We start from the raw sequence: 24,759 nt of genomic DNA, 5'->3' as shown, positions 1-24,759 counted from the left end.
TATCGGATCGGTCTGCAGCTGAGGACAATACAACACAGTCCTCGGTGCTTAATTACATAAACAAATGCATGATTAAAAGTTGTACTGAAGCTCTACGCCAGCTGTTTGAGGCAGGCTGACACAGCTGTATACATGTGTCTTTGCACACTAAATCAAATGTCCCATTGTGCTCATCTGGAATGAATTAGGCTGTGGGAGGGAGGGGGACCTTGAGGCTTTGATATACAGAGAAGGAAATGGCTAATGTCCTGGAACCACATGCAACATCCTAATAGGAGCTGGTGACTGATAAGAAGGAGATAACCAGCACATCTGTCTGTCAGCCCGTTACCTTCCTTTCTTTAGATCACAAATTTGAAACTCTGCTGATTTGAATACATAATGACATAGTTTGCTTTCTTTTTTTTAAATTAGCAAAGCTTTAATAAATCATATTGAGCCTACTTCTTCATACAGACAGTCCAATCCCATGCATGCCACATCTTCCTGGGGGGGGGGGGAAGAAAATTCCATATTTTTAGGCAGAATGAGTGATAATTGTACTCTCCAAGTCTCAGTAATCCTAAAATGATAGAAGTATGTTTGCCACTGCAATGTTGTTGGTTTGAATCCCAGCAAGAGGAAGGACATAGAGGGATCCAGTGACATCAAGAAGCTGGCACGCTGCAAATATCACACGCCCCACTCCCTATAAATTTAGTTGATGTGCTGTGGAGGAAGGCACTCAAGCCCCAACCACTGGAGTGGAGTTGGTCGGAAGCCAACAGAGGAAATCTGTGGTCATACTAGGCAGCTCCTGTGTGAATGTGTAGTAGGGTGTGTCAGAAATACAGCCACTCTACACAATATCTCAATTGCCAAAAGGCTTAAAATAGTGTTTACGTTATAATATGTTTTACACTGACCATCTCTAAACAAGTGTTTCTAGATGTTTGGTTGCAGCAAAACAAAATCATCGTACCTCATTTGTGTTATTAAAACTAGATTAATGTGTGATGCTGGAATAACGCAGCACAGTTTGTTACAGCTTTAAACAGACCAGATCTGAAAACAGGAAAAATATGGCTTTTCATTCATTCATTTAAGGGCATAAATCATTCCCTTTGAAGCACGGCTGAGCCTGTTTGCAAGGAACATAAGAAAGCCAATATGGAGAGCAGCTGGTCAGTTGGGATGAACATGACATGCTGTTTGTTTTGGGAAGAACATAGAGAAGAAGAAAAAAAGGCGAAACGAGGAGATAAAAGAGTGAAAACAGATGAGCATCACATTCAATAACGAATATATCTCCTTGCATGCATTTTCTGTGAGAAACAACAGGAAGGTCTATACTTTAATTGACGAGTGAAAAACTCTTGGACAAAATGGACACAAAAGGCTTTTTTTTTTTTTTTTTTTAAACCATCAGACATACCACAGCTCTAACAGAACATGTTGTGCTATCACTTGTTTGTCACAGAAGGTCAGAAAGCCCTGTTTGGAAATCTAAATCTCTAATCTACACAGTAGACAACCGGCAGACTTGCATGCAATATATGCAATGTAATTATATAAAGCAAGAAATGAATTCAAGTCTCTGTGACTGCATTCAAAGCAAAAAAAACGTCACCGCACACAGAGCAAGCACAGGTTTTCATCTGAGATTAGGTAACAGAGATCTGCTGCCCTCTTGTGTACAAAATTATAATCTTCAACACAACTTGTTGAGAGGAGATAGATAGATAGATAGATAGATAGATAGATAGATAGATAGATAGATAGATAGATAGATAGATAGATAGATAGATAGATAGATAGATAGATAGATAGATAGATAGATAGATAGATAGATTTTCCACTAGTGTCTAACATTCCAGATCCCTGGGAAACTAAAGTGCATTTAACACTTTTGACGATCCCTTGTAACTTCAAGGGGAGCAATATGCTGAGAACAGTATCATGACTAACCCACAGAAGCTATGCAATAAGCCTGCAAACAGGAAACACCAATCATTAGACACCTTATCAAAAGATGACAGCTGGCTGAGTGTGTCAGTGCAGGGAACCTCCCAGCCCACATGCTGATGATAATTAGACACATGGTATCTGCATAGAGCTGAGCAGTGAGTCTCTGCCATACCAACCACCACAGCTAAAGGAGGCCACACTCTACATAACCCTGTGTCTTCTGAAAACTTAAGCTTGTCCATGTTGATCCAATCATTTAAACTTGCTGTTGGTCTTAACACCGCTGGGCTGATTGGACCATGGGCCTGGAACAGACAGTCAGTAAGCAGAACTGCAGCGGTCAAAAGTAGAACTGAGATCCATTAATTAAGTCATAGTAAAAAATACAGTACCACAATGTAGAAGGACCCAATTAAAAGTACTGCATTAAAATGTGTACTTACATAAGAGTACAGACATATGTCATTGGAATCCATTATTACTGCATTTAAACAGAATTCTAATTTTGTCGGTGGGGGTGAAGTAAAATCGTCTACTACTTCTACTACTACTCCTACTACTAATAACTATAACGTTTATCTACAACAAACGTGAGATTGCAAACTGCTTTACGAGGATGAATAATACATTAAAAAATACAGGTACAAATTAATTTAGCCTTAGGTCTACACGTAAAAAAGTCAACCATAAACAGTTTGATAGATTCATACAAACATAATTTACAAAAGTCTTACAACATACAAAAATGCATGCACACATAAATACAAACATGCATAACTAATTTGCATTTCCGGGGTCATTTAATTCATTTAATTTTATAAGCTGACGAACACTCGTAGTCAAGTAACTTGTACATAAAGTTTTGAAACCTTTCAAAACAGAACGGTGGAAAGAAAAAAACAGAGCTCTCAATTTACAACAGTTGAACCAGCATGGCTAATGTGGAAGATTCTGTTGCTCTAGCAACAGCTGCTGGCACTGTAGCCATGGCGACAGGTTAACTGACGTTGTTATCCAGCCTGTCCAGCAAATACTGTCAGGCATCTCTCAAGATGCCCTCGCATGATCTGCAGGTGCAACTGTATGTTGGTAATACTTTTAGATCTTAATTTTGTTTTTCTGTGATCAGATAAATGCTAACAAAGCTAGCCATTATGCTAACATTAGCTGTCTGAGGCTAATGTGTTGCTACTAGTGACAACTTCATGTAGTGAGTCATGAAGCTATTTCACTCGTTTTACTCACTCCTGTGGACTTTACTTGAAAGGCTACTCAATTAAATGTTATCATATTTTTTCATATCATTCTAATTATTCTAATAATTTTTTTAATATCACAATAAAAGTTATCTCAGGACACTTTACACATTGAGCAGTAACACGCTCATGAATTTCAGAGTCAATACATTTTTCAAAATCCCAACATCACCCAGGAGCAAGCATTACAGTGTTACAGCACAACAGTGGTGAGTATGGAAGTATAAATAATGAGCAGACCTCTTGGGTGCCATCTGCATTTTGTGTTGGTAGTAGTATTAACAGGATTAGTAGCATTAGCAGTAGTAGTATTAACAGTAGTAGTAACAGTAGTCCATGGTGGCATGAGGGATAATGTATCATGAACTAATATTAACAGTAATTAGGTGAATCTCCTCCCACTCTCACCTACCCACCTTTACCTGCCTCTGGGCTTCCTGGATGGGTGGAGCCACAGAGTCAGCCAAAGAGCAAAGAAGCTGGCTGGCCTCATGTGGATGCCCGATCCCTCCAATAGTATATAAGGTTCCTTGGGTTTAAATCATTTATAGCACTTTTAATAGTGTATGATTTATTTGTTGGACTCATTAAGTTGCAGTGGTGTTAAAGTTATTTCTTAATTCATAGGTTTTAGGTGTTTGAAGATACATTGTCTTTGTTGGATTTAATTATGAGAATTAGGAATTATGATGTTTATATTCATATCCTTTGTTATCCTTTTTCTTTTGTTGTCAGATAAACCATTGAACTATGCTATATTAACAGTTTTGGACCGGAAGCCTTTAGTCAACTGTCCTGACAGACGAGCCATCAAGTCGATATTAATCTTGAAACCAGACTATCCCAAGGTGAGATCAGTATTTCTTCAAGATAAATATTCTTCACTATGTCATATTTTTGTGAATCCAGTGTTACTACAATTCATTTGACATGACAACCTTGGCCTCACTCTTGTCTGTTGTATCTCATCTTTTTCTAATTTGTATGAACTGTCATTGAATTTCTTTCCACTTTTGCAATTGCTTTCAGAAAAGAGTTCAGACAGCTGCTGCCTTCAGCCTAACTGGAAGTGTGCTTGCAGATATATCTGTGGTGTGAAATTCATAATAAGGATACAAGCACTTAAAAATTGCTCCATTCCTTGTGCAATTGGTGTAGAAACTGAACTAAATTTCTCTGAGCCAAATTTGACCAAAAAAGTTGTACAGCTGCTAGGACTCATTCGTTGCTACATTGATTTGTAATGCTCCAATTTAGACTGCTGCAGGGCCACAATCAATGCAAACGTTTGCAATTATATCATTTAGACTGCATGCAGGCCAAATGTGGTCAGATTTTAAAGAAGTGAATATATATTCTAAAAGTATTTTGCAGTTCAGTGAAATTCTTTATCATATGCGCAACAATTAGAGAGTAGTTACTGGCAATGATTATCTAAGTCTCAGGCTCCCTCAATAATAATTATGTCATCACGCAAGTGAAACCAAAGTGAGAATCAAAACATAAAATGGTGCAATTTTACAATAATAACAAATCTCAAATTTTAAGAATTGCCCTTCTTTCAACCGCTAAAATGCTACATTTAGCTGAAAATACATCTGTACTTAACCTAAGTAACATAAAGGACCTATTTGTCATTAATGTATTCCTTTTTAAAGCAAATTTGTGATTTGATTTTGGACTATAATAAAATGCATTGAATGCTGTCATGGCTCTGCCAGGACTCAGGTTCCCTCCCATTTCTCCTTCACTCTGGTGTCATGTGATGAGGGCGAGGCAGTCATTCGACACCAGATTGTTCATGTGATAGACTTTTGTGGCCTAAGTGTGTCCAAGTGTTTCTGGTGATCTCAAGCTATTTCTATTGCTCTCTCATTGTTTGCTGTGCAATAGATCTTCTCCAGTGTTTGCTCACCATGTGCCATATTCACCTGCCTCCTGAGACCGGATCATGTTCACCTGCCTGCCTCCTACCGCTGCCAGCCCTCATCATCTCATTTCATTAAAATCGCCTTCAAACTCTCCTCTGCATCCTGTCCGTTTTGGGGTCCTACTGACAGCCATTATAGAATACATTCTAATTCTGGCATAATTATTGTATTTTGGATTGTTTTCAATGTATTCTATCTAAAAAAAAAATGTTTTCTCTGTCATGTCCTTAATATAAATATATAGTGCTAATAAGGTAGAAAATGTATAGGAACACTTTAAAACTATGCCTGAAAAATACTGTGCAAACCAAAGGATAAATTATAATCTAATGTCCGACCAATGTCGGGACAGTAGAGTCACTTGCCATCTTCTGACAAAGGCTCAAGACCCCCCCCCCCAGCTACTACTTTACTCAGATGAGGACCTAACACTTGTTTCTGTTTTTTAGCTCTTACTTTATCGGCAATGATATGTTGTGTTTTCTTTATTTTGACAAATGTACTTATTGTAAGTCACTTTGGACAAAAGCGTCTGCTAAATGCCCTAAATGTAAATGTATGTGTGTGTGTGTGTGTGTGTGTGTGTGTGTGTGTGTGTGTGTGTGTGTGTGTGTGTGTGTGTGTGTGTGTATATATATATATATATATATATATATATATATATATATTCTGCCAGAGGTGGGAAGTAACAATGTAGGTATCTGCAGATCTGGAAATTACACTACTTTAACAAATATCTACAATTTCTACTCCTTATATTTTCATAACAGGGTCATTACTTTAGTTTTAATGCATTTGAGGGGAATTGTTGATTTTTTCCCCTTCATACGGACATTACTTTATACTTTGAGTAGCCTGCACTTATAGTTGAGTAAAGATGTCGACTGCACTTCTACTCTAACTAGTCTTTTTAAACACAAGTATCTGTACTTCTACTGGTATAGAATATCTGTACCTTTGACACCTCTGTTTACTTTTGGTACTTTAAATGTAGTTATACTTTTGTACTTCAATTTAATTTTGACTGGTGGACTTTTACTGTAACAAAATATTTTACACTGTGGTATTACTACTTTTACAATAAATACATACATGTATATATCCATGTGGATAGTGGACACAATGTATTATTCTTTTCGTCATTTAAACAACCCTGAAGACGCAGTTGTAGCTACTGACAGCTGGATTAGTAACAAAAGACAAATCGATCAAAAAGGGACGCGTGTCCGTCTGCTAAATTATTTCCATCCTCTCAGTAAAGTCACGCAAACGTGTACTCAAATGTCATCCCGTATCTATGAATGTGATCGTGATGCGGAGGCGACCCTCGTATCTTGACAGACATCACTGGAGCAACCCGACTTCTCCGGATACCGTGAACGCAGCCGAGTGTTGGAGGCTGGAGGGGAGGAGGGGAGGGGGGAGCAGCTGAGTCCGAAACACAAGTGACCGCTAGCTTCATGTCAACCACACAGACGTCGGTGAGCTAGCGAGAGCGGAAACCTTTCGCGTGGAGCGAGGAGAGGGACAGACAGCGGGAGAGTGAGGGGGCTCGCTGGAAGGGATCCTGGGCTGCGTTTCCTGACGTTTGAGCCGACTGAATATTTATATCGGTTCGGGTTTTTACCTATTTTTTAAAGGAGCTCGGGAGTCTCAGCTGTAGGAAGGTTAGCTAGCCACCGCCATCTCCGCCGTGTCGTCCGCACCATGGGGAACGCTGCCACCGCCAAGAAGGGCAACGAGCTGGAGAGCGGTGAGTCCGGGCTGTTGTTCTGGCCTCGGTGGGGGTTTATGTTGCACTTTAGGCGTTTGACACCCGCCAAACCTCCTCGAAGTACTTGGCTAGTCTGTTATTACACTTTTAACTGTCCCACGGTAACGTTAGAGCAGCGGAGGGCCATCCGTCACCCCCGCACTGTTATCCCACCCGCGCTGCAAACACTCGCCCTTTAGTTGACGATAGATGACCACGCAGGAAAGTGTTCGGGTTGATTTAGCTCGTAAAATCCCCCCTCCCCAAAAAATGCCTAATGTTAGCTAAGTTAGCTAGTAGCAAGAAGACCCCGTGGATGTTGTGTTTTTTTCTCGGCTGCAAGGGGGTGGGGAAGGAGGGGGGCACTGACAGTGTTAACAGCCTATTAAAGCCTGTTGGGCAGCCATGAAAGCAACGCTTATCGATACATTCCCCTTATTGATGATCTCCCGCGTTAAAAGGCTGTTTGCATGCCAACTGGAGCACAAGGAGGATCAGGCTTGATAACCAGCTAGCCTGCTAACTTTAGCTGTGATGGGGGGGATTAGCCCTCAGAAGGCCCCTGTCATTTCATTGCCTCTTGATGGTGGTAGCTGTTCAGGCCTGCACACACACACACACACACACACACACACACAGTGAACCGTGGCGTGAAGACGCTCCCTAAAGCCTCGGCTGAACGTCTCCAGGCTAACATCCCTTCATCATCTCCCCCGTGGTGTCATCTTTAACTTATGTGAAGAACAATTAGGACGTGGTGCTCACTGTACGTTTAGCTGCAGACTCGGCCACCGCGGCGAGCTAACACTTTGCACAGATGATGTTGAATCTGACGCAATTAACCACAAAACCCACGAGAAATTGTCATAAATGGCTAATAATGTTTTAGTTGAAGGCGCTGTGGGACTGTTTTTCTGCCTCCAGCTTCGCTGCCACATTTTATTCTTGGCTACATAAACAATGCGTTCCCTCTGTACAGCACCCTGACCAAATATGGTGAAGAAATGACAAATGCCCTCTTTCCATTCATAAAATGGGACCTACTACTGACTTCCCAGCATATACACACACAGTCGGACAAACACACTTGAATTGTGTCACTCGTGAGTATTTAGAGCCCCTTTTTCTAATCTTGCTGTGGCAGAGATCTATCAAGGCTCACTTCTCACATTCAGCTCGTCATTGACTGGAGCAGCTTGTCATCAGACCTTCGTCAGAGGATAAGGGGTATTACAAGCTTTGAAAGGTTTGACGTAACTAGGCCTGGGCCAGTGTTACTTTGCGCTTGTATACTTTGATGTGTGCAGCTGGTCATCATTGAGCATCCTGTGTGATGAATCACAAATGTTTCCCTGTACCTGGTTGTAAGCATAAAAGCTGCAGGTGTTTAGTTTATTTGTTTAGTTTTTGTTGCAGAATTCATTGCATTCAGTAGCCTGAAATCAGTCAGTTGTGTACTGAAATTGTCAACTGCTTTCATGCGCTTTTTATAATCTTAAAAGCACTCAGAGAAGCGTCTGTGTTCAGTTTCGCTCTTTGTTTAAAGTAGTGTCACTTTATGATGCAGTGAATACCTTCCTCTTAGATTTATTGACCTGTTAAGAGAGGGCAGGCAGGCAGGCACCGTGATCAGTGCCAACCAGAGCCACTCAGACAGACAGAGATGATCAGATCAGCAATAGTTCCCATACTATAAAGCATTTCTTTTGAGTGTAACTATGATCCCTAGATACTGCGAACAGTTAAACCTGTTTAAGCTGACACTGTGCCCTGAGCTCCAGATTTGTCTGGAGTGTAGCCGCTCTGACAAGACGACCTGGTTACCTACAGTCCTGTATATACACGCTGGAGTACCTGTGTTTACTGTATATAGCTGACATTAGCTGGATAGTTGGAACAGCACCTAGCCAGTCACACATGCACACTGAACTTAAACAGCTGCCATCATGACACCTATTTTATTTCACCGTGTCCGTGTATTCTGTTTCACTCTGCCATGTTACGGAACAGGCCGACATAACCGAACCAAGTTATGCTTGTCTGGATTTTGGCATCGCGGTCGGGAACGGTTGGCCAGTTTGCTGGCTTTGGACCATTTTGTTTGTCCCTGTTGGTAAAAATGTCGGAGAGACGTTTGTGTGTACAAAAAGACATGCCGCTGGTTTCCTTGACAAAAAGCCGATTGAATGTTTGCATTTTGTGATTATTGCAACTTTTATTATACTGGCAAGTTCTGTTCAGCAAGATAATCTTAAAAACTGAAATCCACATTCACGTTTTTGTAGCCACTTGTTAGTACCCCAAATGTTAAGGCATGTAAAAGCTTAAAAATTCACCAGTGGGGTATTTAAGACATATTTTCTATTGTAGAACATCTCTTAAGCTTGTCTTAACCACATTCATTATTACATCTTCCGTCTTACCGACAACCCAATTCATAAAACTTCTTTTAGCCCAATATCACATATCGCATATTTGCCTCAGAGGTTACAATCACTACGGTACAACATACGACATCCTCTGTCTCTGGAGACTCAGATAAGGAAAAACTCCCTAAAAAAAACTTCAATGGGGGGAAGGAACCTCAGGGAGGAATCCCTCTCCCAGGATGGACAGAAATGCAATAGATGCTGTGTGTACAGAATAAACAACATAATCAAATTACAACATAGACAATCCATATGACAGAATTGATACATATGATAGCAGTAATAGCAGTAAAAGCAGAAATAATAGTAGAAAAATGACTACTGCTAACACCAGCAGCAGGGGATATAAATGAATACTAAGGATAATAAAAGCAGTAATGGTAGCAGGATAATAATAGAAATATGACTAACAGTAATAATAGTAGCAGTGGTTGTCAAGCAGGGCCATGGCAGCGGGCACTAGCAAGGTTCAGGTGTAACGCTGGCCCCGATCCATGGAAACCTGTGGCGAGAGAGAACAAAGACGCCGCTGTAGAAGTCAAGTAATAATGAGAGAAGTTGTCAGACTAAGGAACAGGAATAAACCCCATCATTATAAGCTTCAGTGAGTTTAAAGCTTTGTCGCATTAAAGTAGTTTTTTTCTAAACATGTTTTGTTCTCTAGTATGCAGTGTTATCTTGTCACTCTGACCTAATATGCATGAATGAAGTCCTGCTACGTGGGATTTTGGTACACCTGTTCTTTAAATTCCACAGCAGACAGTCAGTCTCCGTCTAAATTCCTTTGGTCAGCGTCAACTCTGTTTTCATTCCTGTCGCTTTTTATTCACTACATATCATGTTTGTTGATGTGTTTTACTTGTTGTTATGTACATGAACTCTATATTTCTCTCTGTCTTCTCTTCCGTGTCATCCCATCCATGTGGGTGATTGTTCCTGCAAAACCTTGGTGATCAATAGAGACTTTTGGTATGCTCATTCCTCCAAAAGATGACCAGAATGGCAGAACGGCATTGGTCTCATTGTGACTACATGCTAGATGTGCTTGCTTTTTATTGTGTGCTTTGATAATGAGTCAGTGTTTTTGTTATCCACATTCTCTCAATCTGGATTTCCCATACATTGGTTTGTCTTTGCTTAACATCTTTTTATGCTGTGTTTAATAGCCTTCCCCCAAACCGTATTGAGTGATGCACAAGATGCTCAGACAAACTTACCCTGTAATTCTTGTGTGTTGTCCCCTCCCCTTTTTGAATAAGGCTACTAAATAACAGAAACAAATATACTGGGTGTCTTGGCATGCATCACTAGTCTGCCCGTCTTGGAGTTTGTTGTCTTGTGTTTGTGTTTTGTCTTAGCCCAACGTATGTGTCCCATTTAATGTATATCCAGATGAGAGTTGACTTTGCCCATGTGCTTCTCAATTGACTTGTCAGTTTGATTTCTATTTCCCCACATATCGTCCTTTCCCCTGTCCAGTACGATATAGCGTTTGGTCCTTTTGCCAGTTTAATCTAAAACCTAATGTGTTTTAAATGCCAATAAGTCCGTTTGTTTCACCACACAAGAGCTAACTGTACCCGTCTTTTTTTTTCTTTAGTAAAAGAGTTTCTAGCCAAAGCCAAAGAAGATTTCTTACGGAAATGGGAATGCCCACCACAGGTAAGAATGATGAGAACTTGAACTGGATATTGTTGGTAACTGCATTCTCAGAACAGGCTAACACGCTGTTGTTTTCACAGAGCACAACGTGCCTAGATGACTTTGACAGATTAAAGACCCTGGGTACAGGCTCATTTGGAAGAGTCATGCTGGTGAAACACAAAGGAACAGAGCAATACTTTGCCATGAAAATACTGGACAAGCAAAAGGTCAGAGAAAACATGTGTCGCGCCTCGTGGAACATTTTCAAATAACTAAAAGTGTTATTGACATGTGCGTTTACACTTACTACAAATACCTTCCTATCTCCCTTAAATTACACAAGATTAATCTTGTTCTTGTTGGTTACTAGGGTGACGGAAGAAAAATAAAAGAGAAAATAAAGCTGCCTTTACTTTCAGCGCCTGCCATGTTGCTGGTGTAAGTGAGACAAGGTCATCTTATCTCTTTTTATCTTTCAGGTGGTGAAACTCAAGCAAATAGAACACACACTAAATGAGAAGAGGATATTACAGGCTGTGAGCTTCCCCTTTCTCGTCAAACTTGAGTATTCATTTAAGGTACTGTGCGCTTTATGTTTTTTCTTATTTATGAACTGAAATTCCTTTATTCGGTTTTGGAGCATAAGTGTCTTTTTTTTTTAACTTTTTCTCAGGACAACTCCAATTTGTACATGGTGATGGAGTACGTTCCAGGAGGAGAGATGTTCTCACACCTAAGAAGAATTGGGAGGTTCAGGTGAGTTTCATACCATATCTGTGATCGACTCATTACATATAAATACACGGTGCCTTTATTGACTTCACTCTTAACTTCATTTTTTTAATTTTCCACAGTATGTCATAACATACATTGATTAGTTCTTGTGTTTGCTGAAGAGGTGACCACACTTTTCCCTCCTCCACAGTGAACCACATGCACGGTTTTATGCAGCCCAGATAGTGCTGACATTTGAGTACCTCCATTCACTAGATCTCATATACAGAGATCTGAAACCTGAGAACCTTCTCATTGACCACCACGGCTATATTCAGGTGAGCTAGAACAGACAACCAACGCTTACGTAATGCTGCTCTTCCTTGCAAGTCAATGTTTTGCCAATTTGTTGTATGTTTCTTAAAGGTGACAGACTTTGGATTTGCCAAGCGGGTAAAAGGCAGGACCTGGACGTTGTGTGGGACACCAGAGTACCTGGCGCCAGAAATAATTCTCAGCAAAGTATGGAGGTTTTTTCCTGTCATGTTTCCATTAGTGCATAATCATCCAAAACTAAGAATCGTTGTTTTCTTTGGCAGGGAATGAAGCCTTTTATATCTACATAGGGAGCACGTCCTCCTCATGGAGTCCGCTAAGTTACATTGCCATGTTTCTACAGTAGCCCAGAGCAGACAAACTAAACACTGACTCTACAGAGAGCCTTTCACATGTTTATGTTGCCTGAAGTAGTTGTCCGTCACGCTTGTGAAACTGCGGTAACATGAGCCACAGAGTGCAAATCTGTGGGTGCCGCCAGGCGCCGTTTTCCAGCGGAGCTACAAAAGAGTTTTACAGCAGATAAGATGTCACACTAATTCAAGTGTCTTGATTAAAAGTCAGGTCATTTTTCTAGCATCGCTTGTATGCCAGCTGAACATTCGTACAGGAGAAAAGCCATTCTACAAGAAGGAGATCACATTATTTCCCCCAGTCATTGACTTTTTAGACAATCGATGTAATGCAACATGAATACAAATTTTCCATAAAGGGTACAAATACACCTAAAGTGGATGAGTTGGTCTTAGAAAAAGTAAATTAGAACAGACCTATATAATGTACCATAAATGTATTATATATCAAACTATTAAAGGGTGGATTTTAACTTTATTGCATTGGTTGTATGAAGACAATAAGGTAGAAATGTCACCTGCAAGTTTGTGTATTTTCATACTGTGCATCCTAGTAACATAGCTCTCTTGCTCAAAGCTAGCTAGTTGGGAGTCTTGGAGGCATTGGGTGGGAAGTTCCTTCTAAAAGAACAAGGAAGTTACAGCGGTATCTGTCTCTAATCTTTTTAGGGCTATAACAAAGCTGTGGACTGGTGGGCCCTCGGAGTCCTCATCTATGAAATGGCAGCTGGCTACCCCCCATTCTTTGCAGATCAGCCTATTCAGATCTATGAGAAGATCGTGTCTGGGAAGGTAAGAGCTTGTTTTCTTTTTCAATATTTCAATATCTCTAGTTTGAGAAGAACATGGTTATAGGTGTTTCAACTGGGAGAAAGAAATCTTAAAAACGTATTTGTTCTTCTTTCTAGGTTCGATTCCCATCCCACTTCAGCTCCGACTTGAAGGACCTGTTGAGAAACTTGCTGCAGGTGGATCTGACCAAGCGTTATGGCAACCTGAAGAATGGAGTCAACGACATCAAGGGCCACAAATGGTTTGCCACAACAGACTGGATCGCTATCTACGAGAGAAAGGCAAGACACAACACACGTTTTGTAGTGATAGCAAACTGTTACCCCTGTAAAAACAAGTTAATTAGATATTGATTTGTTGATATTGATTTTTTTTTTGTGTTCATTGTAAAATTCCCAGCTATTGCTCCAACAGTATTATTTCATACTATTTTGTTTTTGTAAAGTTATTTGAGGACTGCTCATCAATCGTGTGTTTTTGTTTTGTTGTTTTTTCTCCACTTGGAGATCAATCAGCTCCACTGCTGGCTGTCAGCCATCAGTGCCACATGCCATTTAGCAGGATGACAATGATAATGGAGTTCTTTGATTAATCAAAGTAGATATTTTGCTCGGGCTCGAATCGTATTGATCTGTTGATACTATTTAACCTTCTAATTATACAATCATACTTCTGTTTTTTATAGACTCCACACTGGCTCTTTCCTACTATTTTCACCCAGATTAATGTTAGCCCCCATGTGTTGCCTTTACTGGTTACTGGTTGTAAAATAGCTGTTTCCACCAGACAAAATGTAGTGATGCTATACTGGGATGTAGAAACAGCATAATGTTTTGCTCTATGACAATGTCAGGCTGTCAGATTTATTTTATTTGATTTATTTTATCATTTAACCTTTTATTGGCCATCTCTCCTTGAGGGTTAATGAACACTTCTAGTTAGTTAGCTTTAAAAATATGTAATTGTCCTTAACATTGCAAAGGACTTTAGGGGTGTTCAGGTGGTTCTGCCTGCTCTAAGAACACGTCCATGTTTGTTTTTGAATCCCAGCTGAAGCCATAACGTTCGGTGTCTTTACACAATATTGGTCTTTTCTCTGACAGCCAAATACATGTTTAGTAAACAGAGTTGAGGGAAGTGGACTGACAACTTTGCAGAAACGGTACACTGAAGACTTGGCATGTCAAAACTTTAAACTTTGTAATGGGTGTTGTGATGCAGATTGAGCCCAGAAACGACGCTGACATTTATCGTCAGTAGACTAAATTTAACCAGAGAAAAGGCTCAGGGACTTGAATGCTCAGAAAATGGTGACAAAATGTCAATCAATGTTTCCTAAAGCCCAAGATGATGTCCTCAAATGTCTTTTTTGTCCACAATGCAAAGATACTCAGTTTACTGTTATAGAGGAGGAAAGAAACAAGAAATTATTCATAATAAATACACTGGAATCAGAGAATTTTCTTAAATTATTAGAATATTTGAGGATTCATTGTTGCTTTGATTTGAGCATTTCAGCCAAAAGAGAATCACAGCAGAGGGGCTTGTGTGCGGTTTCATTAAGTCCGGCATGTTCTTAATCTTTTTTATGTAAAGTAATTGCAACATATTCACAGGTTTAAGGTATCAGACAAGGTAGAAATATGTTATTAGGACTAGAAAACTAGTTTGTACAAAGTGTCGTCTGTGTGTTTATTGCTGTTACGAAAGGTGACTCTTTAAGGTTGGTTGAAAGGCCTGCTGTTAAATGGGGATTCAGTATGTCCTCAAAGAAAGTCATGCAAGTTATTTTACATACAAAAAGGGATAAAGCTGGATTTGTGAACAAGATGGAAACTGAATGGAAATCTTGAGAGTGAAGTTAAAATCCAGCATACTGTGTTATCTGACAAATGTCTGCGTGAAGCAGGCTCGATTGTTATGGAAGGTTCTAAAAAATTGTTGTTCCCGACGTTGAACAGGTGTGGAGGGTTTCACATTCAGAACATCTGGCAACAGCTTAGTTTAAATAATACTCACCACTTTTAAGCTTTTAAATGCAGTCTATTTTATCATCATTCATTCATGCCAGTTGGGCACTAAGGTACATTGCTGAAAGGTATTTGAAGTTTCTTCACATTTTCAGGGAAATAATGACTTTCCTTTCACCATGTGTTCTTTTGACTGGCAGTGTGGAGATGCAGATAAATCCTGCCCATTTAAATAAGCTGTGCTCGTGTTGTGTTGCAGGTGGAAGCCCCGTTCATACCAAAGTGCAGAGGCCCAGGGGACACCAGCAACTTCGACGACTACGAAGAGGAGGAAATCCGCGTTTCTGTAACGGAAAAATGCGGGAAGGAGTTTGCAGAGTTTTAGGATGCGAGAACATGGATATATCAGGGAAATAAGGGGATCTTTGCACTCTTCTAAAGACTTGGGATGGAGCAGAGACCATCGTTTTTCAGATCTACTACATAGTCCCTTCATTCCATAAGGCTGAATGAGGTCGCCATGATCCTTGGGTGCCGATAACCTCTCACTGTCATGTACACCTGCGTATTAAAGCAGACACACCACTTTTTCCTTTTTTTTTTTGTACCTACCCACCGTTTTTTTTTTTTTCTTGTTTTTGTTTTTGTTTTTTTTACTTTGAAGCAGTTACTCTTGGATGTTGTTATCCTCTTTTTAAAATGTGATATTTTTCAGTTCATGAGGAAAAACTGAGACAATGGCCAATAATAGTCCACACATTGTAACTGACTTCTCTATGGCAGTTTGACACAAGGTCGTGTGGATTGTAGGCTATTCTCTCTAGTCGTCAGCGGCGTATATATTTAATGGTCTGTTACAAGTCCAAATCACATTGGCTATTATAAAATTCTGGCCAGCTTTCAGAGGTAGCATTTTGTCTAATGTGCATATCTGTTAGTTTTGTAAGACATTTGAACACGTCGAGTGTTGAAAGCATGACCAAATAGAAAACATTGGGTGACACACGAACAGAGGTCCTTTTCTTTCTTTGCTTTTTGCCTAGAAAGTCAAGTCTTCAGACCCTCCAGAAAAGCATCCATTCAATGTCTTCTTGGTATTCTGACCCAGGCACAGCTTGCCATCGCAGAAAATGACAAACCATGTTACTTGTAAAATGCAATTCAAGTTGTTTTGTTTGATCCTTCTGGATCTGTTAGTTACATGTAAAATTTGTCATTTGGTATCTAATTATTATTTGTCACTGTGTCTAACATTATAGTCATATTGTCCCTAGATTTCAGGTCTGCTTATAAAGACCCTTTGTTACGAGTCTGTGGAACAATGTGACTTCAGTAAATGCAAAAGAGTGAAGAGAAATCCTTCTTGGATTTTCATTGAGTGTAATGTTAAGTTAAAAAAGGTCGGTGTGAATAGTGTTGTGGCTTTGGCACAACATGCAACCTTTAAAAAAAAAAGTACAGAATTTGTAATGTATTAAATCAAAGATGTTTTAAAATCTTAAACGGAATGCAAAACTGCATATTTACCGTATTCTCCCTATTACCACCCCCGAACAGATTTCTTTGTTTCATTCTTATCCAAGAATGTAGATTTGCAACTTATAGGTTTGCATATTTGAAGGCTTGATTTCAAGGTACAGTTTTCCTCACAGTACACTGGCTAAAATAAAGACTGCTCCTTTGTATCACATGTAACCTTGTTATTGTTAAACTCATTACATCATACGTATATACATTGTTTCATATATGTTTTTATTTATACACATTAGAGATGCTAATAAATTTTATTTTTAAAAGTGTTGAAGGTGTGCAACCCTCCATGCGTTATGACACTGACTCTTATGCCACTCTGTGCACTCGACCTGAATTTAACCACACAGACTAGTTGATAAATATGAAAGAGGCCTAACATATGATTGCTTTGTTGCAGGGCAGTGAAATCTTGATGTGTGATCCAGGGATCATTCTGTAATTTTGTACCAACACGTGCATTTTTAATATATCATATTTTGGATAAAAGGTTCAAGAATTTACACCAGAAAACCAAATTAAAATGTAACTTATACATAGGGAGTTACATAAGTTAAATAACTTTATACATTCTTGTTTTTAAGCAATTTAAGGTTGATATGATTTGAGTTTATATTATTATTTGTATCTGGCTGTAAAACGGCAGTAGTACTGGTAACAAATAATCCAAATGTAGTAGATTTGGGCCTGTTGAGTTGCCGTAGTCTTTCCGGTGAGTGGGGTTATGGGTAATGTAGTGCCGCGGCAGACACGCGGGGCCTTGAGCGAAGTTTAGGAAAAACATGGCGGGTCTGGAGCTGCTGTCTGACCAGGGATACCGTTTAGATGGACGGAAAGCCACCGAGCTGCGGAAGGTCCAGGCCCGTATGGGTGTGTTCGCGCAGGCGGACGGTTCCGCGTACCTGGAGCAGGGGAACACCAAAGCTCTGGCTGTGGTTTACGGTCCGCACGAAGTAAGTACCGATGCTCGGCTGGCTACCAGAAGTAAACAGCTAGCGTCTATTCCAGCGGCAGCAGGGCAGCCTGCTGAACATGCTGGACATGAGGGGTTTGCTATGTGTCCACAGGAGATGTCATGTTATAGCGGGGTATTGTTCTGTTGTCATGGACAGTCCAGTGTGTTGTCAACCGATTTGAACATGAACACTTCCAATGACGGTCATCATACATTACATACACCATATCTCAAATAGTCAATAGTTAGTCTGATGATTTCCTTCAGCACCTGCCACATGTATGCATCGTTGTGTACTGGTGTCAATGATAAACATGTAGTTAAGTGAATACCTCTCTGACACTGTCAATCAAACCTGAACATTATTTTTGTTAAGGTAGAATATCTGTGTTCCCTTCTACCATACTATTTAGTCTGCCAGAAAAAGAAGTAGGTTGTCCCAATACTTAGTATTTTAAATGCAGTATGCCAAAAAAATCATAAAAAGACTAACATGATACAGTCTGATTCACATAATAATGATAATATTGAATTAACAACCAGCCCTACTTTAGAAACAGCACATTAATAACATGATTGATACGTTGAGTGGGGAAGACCTAAAGAGATGATTTGTTTGTCACCCCTAGGTGCGAGGTTCACGCAGCCGGATTCGCCACGATCGAGCCGTTATCAACTGTCAGTACAGCATGGCCACATTCAGCACAGCGGAGAGGAAGAGGAGACCCCACGGGGACCGCAAGTCTACTGAGATGAGCCTCCACCTCAAGCAGACATTTGAAGCTGCCGTGATGACCCAACTCTACCCACGCTCCCAAATAGACATCTATGTCAAGGTAGGTCGAGTTGTTGAGATCCCCGTCCTAGGATCGGTATTAATAACGATACTGATAATTAATTATCTCCAAACAGATTCTGCAGTCAGACGGAGGGAACTACAGCGTGTGTGTGAATGCTGCCACTCTGGCGGTGATGGACGCCGGCATCCCCATGCGGGACTACGTGTGTGCTTGCACGGTTGGGTTTGTGGATGAGACGCCCCTCGCTGACCTTTGCTACGCAGAGGAAAGTGGAGGAGTGAGCTCACTGGCCTTAGCGCTGCTGCCCCGGGGCGGACAGATCGCTTTGCTGCAGATGGACGCCAGACTACATCAGGATCACTTGGAGTCTCTGATTGAAGCCGCCATGACAGCTTGTAAAGGTGTGAGCAAGGTGTTGGATGAGGTGGTGCGACAACATCTCCAAGAAGTCTCTGTGCTCTCTGGAGAGTGATGCAGGGAGGAGGACTGTGGTCTCTGTTGCAGATTGGAAAGTGTTTTTGACTGCATGGAAAGGAAAGATGGTAGAATCTTGGAGTGAATGGGGTTTTTTTTACATTCATGGCAATTTTGTACAATATATATGTAAAGCTAACAATAAATAAAATTCTCAAAAATTCATCATGTGTGTTCTGCTTGTTCATTTGTGTGGTTGCATTTAAGGTGCTTAACTGTATTATCCTCAACCTTAAGGCAAATATAATGGTAGTCGGCATGGAAAAGCTACAAATAAGGACTACAAATGAAAAATGTGGTTTTAGAGGCAGTCATTGCATTGTTTATCAACGCTAATAAAATGGTCATGCATATGATTTTTGAAATGTTAAGTACGGAGTTGATTGACATTAACTTGGACATGTTATTTTAAATAACATAAATGTAGCTTTAACAGAAACTAAATGGTTTAAGACTGTTTTATATAACTTACTAATGAAGACATTTGTCTATTTTGTTTTAGAAAATTTCATTTAAAATTTCCACCCCTTTTATGCAGATTTTATTATTATTATTATTATTATTATTATTATTATTATTATTAGTAGTAGTAGTAGTAGTAGTAGTAGTAGTAGTAGTAGTAGTAGTAACTGTGACTAAACCATCTAGTTTTGTATTCCTCATTTTTTTACCGGAAGTCAGTCCGCCGCAGTAATGTTTCCGTAGGAACAAGGAAGTTGAAAACGATTTGCAGCGGTTGCGGTGAATAAGATAGTTGCAGGTGGATTTGAGCGGCTGTAAACTGGAAACAGGTATGTCTTGATGCATATTATGAGTAATAATGATGAAAACAATGAACCACGTTACTGTTAATAATAACCACCTTCGCCGAGGACAACAATGTGAAACATTTTACCATCTCGTGAAGCCGACAAGATAGCTAGCAGCAAGCTAACCTCAGCTGTCAATAGACGAAATGACAATGGAGGCAGAAACTGATTTCTCAGCTGTATGGAAACATATAATGACCAGCATTATAAATGCTGAGCTGTGAAATACAGATACAAGTTATGGTGTATCCGGTTTTGCAGTTGTCTGCCTCGGTTATTATCATGATTTGTAATGGAAATGATTGGCCTCACGTATTTTAACTGGATGGGCGAGTCGATGGGTATCTCAGTGTTACAGTGCTTGTGTTGCCTTCAGGGTCCAGTTATCCGAGCTTTACGTTCCGTCGGACAACATGGGACTGCTGTCTGACCCAAACAGGAGACGGGCTTTGATCAGCCTGCTTACCCGCCTCAATGCCCCAATCTGGTGAGTTTTATGAGTTATTGAAATATAAATGTGCCTAAATTAAATCTCAAATGCACTAGTCATGAATAATGCAAATGCAATACCAAATATTCATAATATGACTTGTGTGATTTCTGTTTGTTTTTCACCTCCATCCATCTCAGTGTGGTCTGCTACATGGCGGGTGTGGCCTGGTTCATGGGATTAGCATTTGAGCCTTTCACACTGCGGACATACATGTCAGAGAACGCCATGGGGTCTACCATGGTGGAGGAGCGCTTTCCAGCCGGCGAGAGGGCGCTGGCCACGGGCAGAGAGTTTTCAGCTCATAAGAAGAAAGCAGAGTAAGGAAACACGAAGAAGGAAGACACAACTTAAGTGTAAAAGTCAGTTTATGTCACTGAATTGATCACGCTGTCTGGTGTTCAAGAGCATGGAGGATCTTCACCGATCCATGGAGTATTATGAACAGCGAGCAATTTTATAGGTGCAGACAAATCTGAGCTGACACAGTGATTTGTAGGATTTTAAAATATTCCTAACGTGTGTTATTTAAGTCCAATAGTATTTGGCCTCATTCCTCCAGCCTAGTGTGACCAGTTGTTTCTCTGCAGTGGGATGCCAGTGGACTGGCTGGTGAAGACCATGCAGGCGAGAGGGCTGGAGGTGTTTACCCAGAGTTTCTCTCGCAGGCTCCCCTTTCCCGACGAGAACAAAGAGAGATATGTAAGTGTTCGAAGTGGTAAGGACACATCTCTGCTTACATTTCTGCTCCCAGCAAGCCTTTTTTTGAATGTTTCATTTCTATGTATATTCCATGGTTTCTCTTCATCACACGCCCTCCTCTCAGCTGGTAAAAGGCACAAATGTATATGGGATCCTTCGGGCCCCGAGAGCTCCGCGTACTGAAGCCCTGGTGCTGAGTGCCCCATGCACCCCGGGCGATAACAACAACCAGGCAGTGGGGCTGTTACTTGGCTTGGCACAGTACTTCAGGAGTGAGTACAGAACCCACCACGGCGTTCTCCTCCATCTAAATTACATTGCAGTCATTTCTTGTTTTAATGATTGCTGTGTTCTTCAATAGATCAGGTTTACTGGGCCAAGGACATCATCTTCCTTGTGAATGAGCATGATCTGATTGGTATGCAGGCCTGGCTGGAGGGCTACCACCACACCAACACTACGGGTAAACACCACCATTCACCCTGTTGCAGAACTCATCAACATATATCCCTGAAAGGATTGAAAGCTACGATACAAGATGGCACTCTTTTTTCCTGTGATGGCACATCTAGGTATGGACTGGTCTCCACTTCAAGGCCGTGCTGGTTCGATCCAGGCAGCTCTGTCCCTGGAGCTCAGCAGTGATGTCATCACCAGTTTGGATCTGGTTCTGGAAGGCCTCAATGGCCAGCTCCCCAACCTGGATTTAGCCAACCTCTTCTACGCCTTCTGTCAGAAGATCGGAGTCCTTTGCACCACCCAGGGCAAGGTGAAGGCTCGCGATGAGATGCAGTGGAAACCTGAAACGTGGTTGGATCACTCAAGGTTGTCTTGGTTTTTACTTGTATCTTCCCTTATGTGTGTTTCTGTAGCTGCAGAGGAACGACTGGGACAGTGTGTCTGGCTACAGCCACGCAGTCCAGACCATGATGCTGATGGTGATGAAGCAGGCCAGCGGGCGGCCGTGGGGGGATCATGGCCTTTTCTTGCGGTACCACATCGAGGCTGCCACCATCAAGGGCATCAACAGTTTCCGTCAGTACAAGACTGACACCACCACCGTTGGCAGGTCAGAACAAGTGTTTATTGTTATGTTATAATGTACTTTCTTTTAGGGCGCACCTTCATAGGCTGGCCCTTAATTACTGGTTTTATTGTTTATTTTTTGTCTTAATATCCTCTAGGCTCCTGGAAGGAATGTATCGTAAGCTGAATAACCTCCTAGAGCGCCTACACCAGTCGTACTTCTTCTACCTCATGCCATCCCTCTCTCACTTCGTCTCCATTGGTTACTACATGCCAGCCTTCGGCCTCCTCGCCATCATCCTGCTGCTTCGTGTATCCTTTCACAAACATTTCACTCTGTTTGATCTCATAATAAGACAGAGTAAAGGGAATGTATCACACTCAGGTTATTGATGATATATTATTATTGATATTGTCAGATTTGCCTTAACTGTGCTACAGGCCTTAGACCTGTGGGTTCAACTTTCAACGCCACCAAAAGCAGAAGATGGAGTCACTGACGCTGAGCAGGTTAGACACACATTATGGCAAACGGGTTAGAAATGGAGCTACTTATTTGTCTTGAGTCTGTTTAATCAGCACTTGAAATAAATCTGCTTCCCCTCAGATATCCAGTCCAGGAGTGCTGTCGGTGCTGACCCCTCTGGTGATCAGCCATCTGACCGGAGTAGCTCTGTACACCCTGCCCATCCACTTCCAGGAGATGGCTGTGGAGCATTTCCCGGTGTCTGAGACCGAGGCCGTGGTCCTGACAGCCATTGCTGTTTACACAGCAGGCCTGGCTTTGCCTCACAACACACACAGGTAAGCTACTTGCACCTGCAACACTCATCGCAACACGTTGGGTTTTCGGTTTATCCGTCTGTTCATACGTCCATCTGTACCAGTCTTGTGAAAATGATATCTCAGGAAACGTGATTGATCATCACAGGCTTTAAAGTAAGGCTCACAAGCGTATTCACCGTTACTTGAGGCCATAGTTCTGCTGCCAGCTAGCTGAAAAATAATCATAACATGCCACAGAAGTTAGCAGAGACCGTGAAACGTGTACAGCTTTAAGAGCACTGTGATTCAGTTTGTCATGCTGTTTGTTGAAGGCTCCTGTCGGGTCGAGGGACAGAGCAGGGCTGGAAGGTGCTGAAGCTAGTAGCTGTGCTGTACCTGGCTGTGCTGCTGGGTTGCACCGCCCTCATCAACTTCTCCCTGGGCTTCATCCTGGCTCTCACCCTGGTGCCTGTGGCTGCCTTCATCACACCCCACGTACCAAAGTAATACACCTGCTCAGACTCTTTGTAGTTCTGTTCTGCGTTTGTTAGTCACACGCCTTACATTCGTCCTCTTCTCTCCTTAGGGTTCTATCAGCCTTCGTCCTGGTCATCCTCAGCCCAGCCTGCACACTCCTCTTCTCTGTTTTTATCTTCCAAGAGCTGCAGGAGATGCCTGTCAGTTTCATGGAAGGTTGGATGCTGTACCTGTCAGTCATCTCGCAGGGAATCCTGGACCACGCTCTGTACGGCTCTCTGGTATACCCGCTCATAGCCTTGCTCGTCTATCCTTGCTGGCTGCTTTTCTGGAACATTCTCTTCTGGAAGTAAAAGCCAAGTCGTACAGGACTACGGAAAGCTTTCATGGTGAACAAAACTCGCTGAGGTGTCTCAGCTTTGTCTTCACTGGAGGAAATTAAAAGTAAAATCCACTGGAGAGATTGGAAAAGAAGATGACCGTATATAGTTGACTTGGACTGGAAAGAATGCTGTGACTCCCCCTTTTTTTGACATTTTATTACTATTTCACTCTGAAAACGGTTTAGGAATCTGGATTTCTTGATAAACTGCAGAACTGGTTTGTACAGAACATCTCACTTACAAATAGTGAAGTGAAAGAGGGGACAGGCTTGTCACAAGTAGCTACACATGTCATGGTTGGGTTGCTTTTGGTAAAATAATTTGTTTTATGGATTTCTTTGTGAGTTTCTTTGTGGTACTTGAAGAAAATGGCAGCGTTGTTTCTTTTGGCTCTTTTCATGCAGAATGGAAATGGATGAAAGACGAAAGTATCCCATCGCTAACGTAAAACAGGAAATGGTTGTAGAAATGGAAGAAACCACCTGGTTGGTTTGTCGTCTGCCTCCTTTAGGATGTCTTTACATCGGAGTCTGTTGAACAAGCTGTTTTTGCATCTAATATTTTTATAATTGTTTGATAACTTTCTTTGGAATGTGTTTATTTCATATTTATAAATGCCGAATTAAAAGACTGAAAATGTTTCTTGTTTCAAGCATAGTACTCTACTTACTTAAACAGTAATATTACAATCTGCACCAGTTTTTATCATGTTGTAGTGTCTGTCTGACTAATTGTTTTATTTGGTCCAGTATTGAGCAAGAGTGTTGTTCACAGCAGCCACTCACAAATCTGAAAAAAAAAACCTTGTTGATATCATCATGATTATTTTGTTAGAGTTAGAACGTTCCCTCTACAGAGAAGATTATACAAGTGTATATTATGCATAACTTAATCTGTAATATCAGTGGAATAGTCCTGTTGACTCTGCAAATTGGTGTAAAAACACAATTTTGTCCATTGATTACTACATTGATTATCTCAGAAGAGTTATTGCATCATCATTTTTTAAGAATTAGATCAGCTTGTAAAATATACATCAATTACTCAATTAGCCTTGAAAAAATACAGGCCATATGTCCATCTATCCCATTCTCATAAAGATAACTCAGGAATGCTTCAAGGGAATTTTTTCAAACTTAGTTTTTAACATTTTGGACTGACATGGATAGAAACTGGAACTTGACTCTTGGGCAGAGGAATTTTTACTTTTTTGACATACTATA

General features: G+C 40.9%; 4 protein-coding genes across 5 annotated transcripts in view; all 4 read left to right on the top strand.

Annotated features, from left to right (window-relative positions):
- The first annotated feature begins 6,590 nt into the window (after window positions 1-6,590).
- On the top strand, window positions 6,591-16,924 carry prkacbb (protein kinase, cAMP-dependent, catalytic, beta b). The gene is made up of 10 exons (XM_084008281.1): window positions 6,591-6,887; window positions 10,917-10,978; window positions 11,059-11,187; window positions 11,440-11,538; window positions 11,634-11,716; window positions 11,886-12,012; window positions 12,101-12,196; window positions 13,033-13,155; window positions 13,272-13,436; window positions 15,385-16,924. The coding sequence occupies exons 1-10, from the start codon at window positions 6,842-6,844 to the stop codon at window positions 15,508-15,510; spliced, it is 1,056 nt and encodes a 351-aa protein (XP_083864407.1). The 5' UTR covers window positions 6,591-6,841; the 3' UTR covers window positions 15,511-16,924.
- The window catches only part of ltb4r2b (leukotriene B4 receptor 2b), an 88,848-nt gene continuing 75,231 nt past the window's right edge, over window positions 11,143-24,759 (top strand). Inside the window, exon 1 of the mRNA XM_084008280.1 lies at window positions 11,143-11,153. The gene's annotated coding sequence lies outside the window, so the exon portion shown is untranslated. The remainder of the gene's footprint in view (window positions 11,154-24,759) is intronic.
- exosc4 (exosome component 4) lies at window positions 17,404-19,049 on the top strand. The gene is made up of 3 exons (XM_084007486.1): window positions 17,404-17,608; window positions 18,240-18,446; window positions 18,523-19,049. The coding sequence occupies exons 1-3, from the start codon at window positions 17,438-17,440 to the stop codon at window positions 18,880-18,882; spliced, it is 738 nt and encodes a 245-aa protein (XP_083863612.1). The 5' UTR covers window positions 17,404-17,437; the 3' UTR covers window positions 18,883-19,049.
- gpaa1 (glycosylphosphatidylinositol anchor attachment 1) lies at window positions 19,587-23,996 on the top strand. 2 transcript variants are annotated; one of them, XM_084008949.1, is made up of 13 exons: window positions 19,587-19,675; window positions 20,070-20,180; window positions 20,324-20,503; window positions 20,774-20,885; window positions 21,010-21,157; window positions 21,247-21,348; window positions 21,458-21,654; window positions 21,758-21,954; window positions 22,070-22,223; window positions 22,353-22,421; window positions 22,519-22,715; window positions 23,009-23,179; window positions 23,263-23,996. In XM_084008949.1, exons 2-13 carry the CDS (start codon window positions 20,107-20,109, stop codon window positions 23,504-23,506), a joined length of 1,845 nt encoding a protein of 614 aa, XP_083865075.1. In that variant the 5' UTR covers window positions 19,587-19,675; window positions 20,070-20,106; the 3' UTR covers window positions 23,507-23,996. The 2 variants fall into 2 exon arrangements, with proteins under 2 accessions (XP_083865075.1, XP_083865074.1); XM_084008948.1 differs by lacking the exon at window positions 19,587-19,675 and having other exon boundaries at window positions 20,022-20,180.

The sequence above is a fragment of the Eutrigla gurnardus genome (assembly GCF_963514095.1).
Source record: "Eutrigla gurnardus genome assembly, chromosome: 4".
NCBI lineage: Eukaryota > Metazoa > Chordata > Actinopteri > Perciformes > Triglidae > Eutrigla > Eutrigla gurnardus.
Note: the sequence above shows the minus strand (reverse complement) of the source record. Positions and strands in the feature narration are given on the sequence as shown.

Excerpts from the sequence above, each read along its gene's own strand:
- prkacbb (XM_084008281.1), top strand. The coding sequence starts at position 6,842 with ATGGGGAACGCTGCCACCGCCAAGAAGGGCAACGAGCTGGAGAGCG. Across the intron at positions 6,888-10,916 it reads GGGCAACGAGCTGGAGAGCG|TAAAAGAGTTTCTAGCCAAA; the intron begins GTGAGTCCGGGC and ends TTTTTTCTTTAG. Across the intron at positions 12,197-13,032 it reads CAGAAATAATTCTCAGCAAA|GGCTATAACAAAGCTGTGGA; the intron begins GTATGGAGGTTT and ends TAATCTTTTTAG.
- exosc4 (XM_084007486.1), top strand. The coding sequence starts at position 17,438 with ATGGCGGGTCTGGAGCTGCTGTCTGACCAGGGATACCGTTTAGATGGA. Across the intron at positions 17,609-18,239 it reads TGGTTTACGGTCCGCACGAA|GTGCGAGGTTCACGCAGCCG; the intron begins GTAAGTACCGAT and ends TGTCACCCCTAG. Across the intron at positions 18,447-18,522 it reads AAATAGACATCTATGTCAAG|ATTCTGCAGTCAGACGGAGG; the intron begins GTAGGTCGAGTT and ends ATCTCCAAACAG.
- gpaa1 (XM_084008949.1), top strand. The coding sequence starts at position 20,107 with ATGGGACTGCTGTCTGACCCAAACAGGAGACGGGCTTTGATCAGCCTG. Across the intron at positions 22,224-22,352 it reads CCATCATCCTGCTGCTTCGT|GCCTTAGACCTGTGGGTTCA; the intron begins GTATCCTTTCAC and ends ACTGTGCTACAG. Across the intron at positions 23,180-23,262 it reads ATCACACCCCACGTACCAAA|GGTTCTATCAGCCTTCGTCC; the intron begins GTAATACACCTG and ends TTCTCTCCTTAG.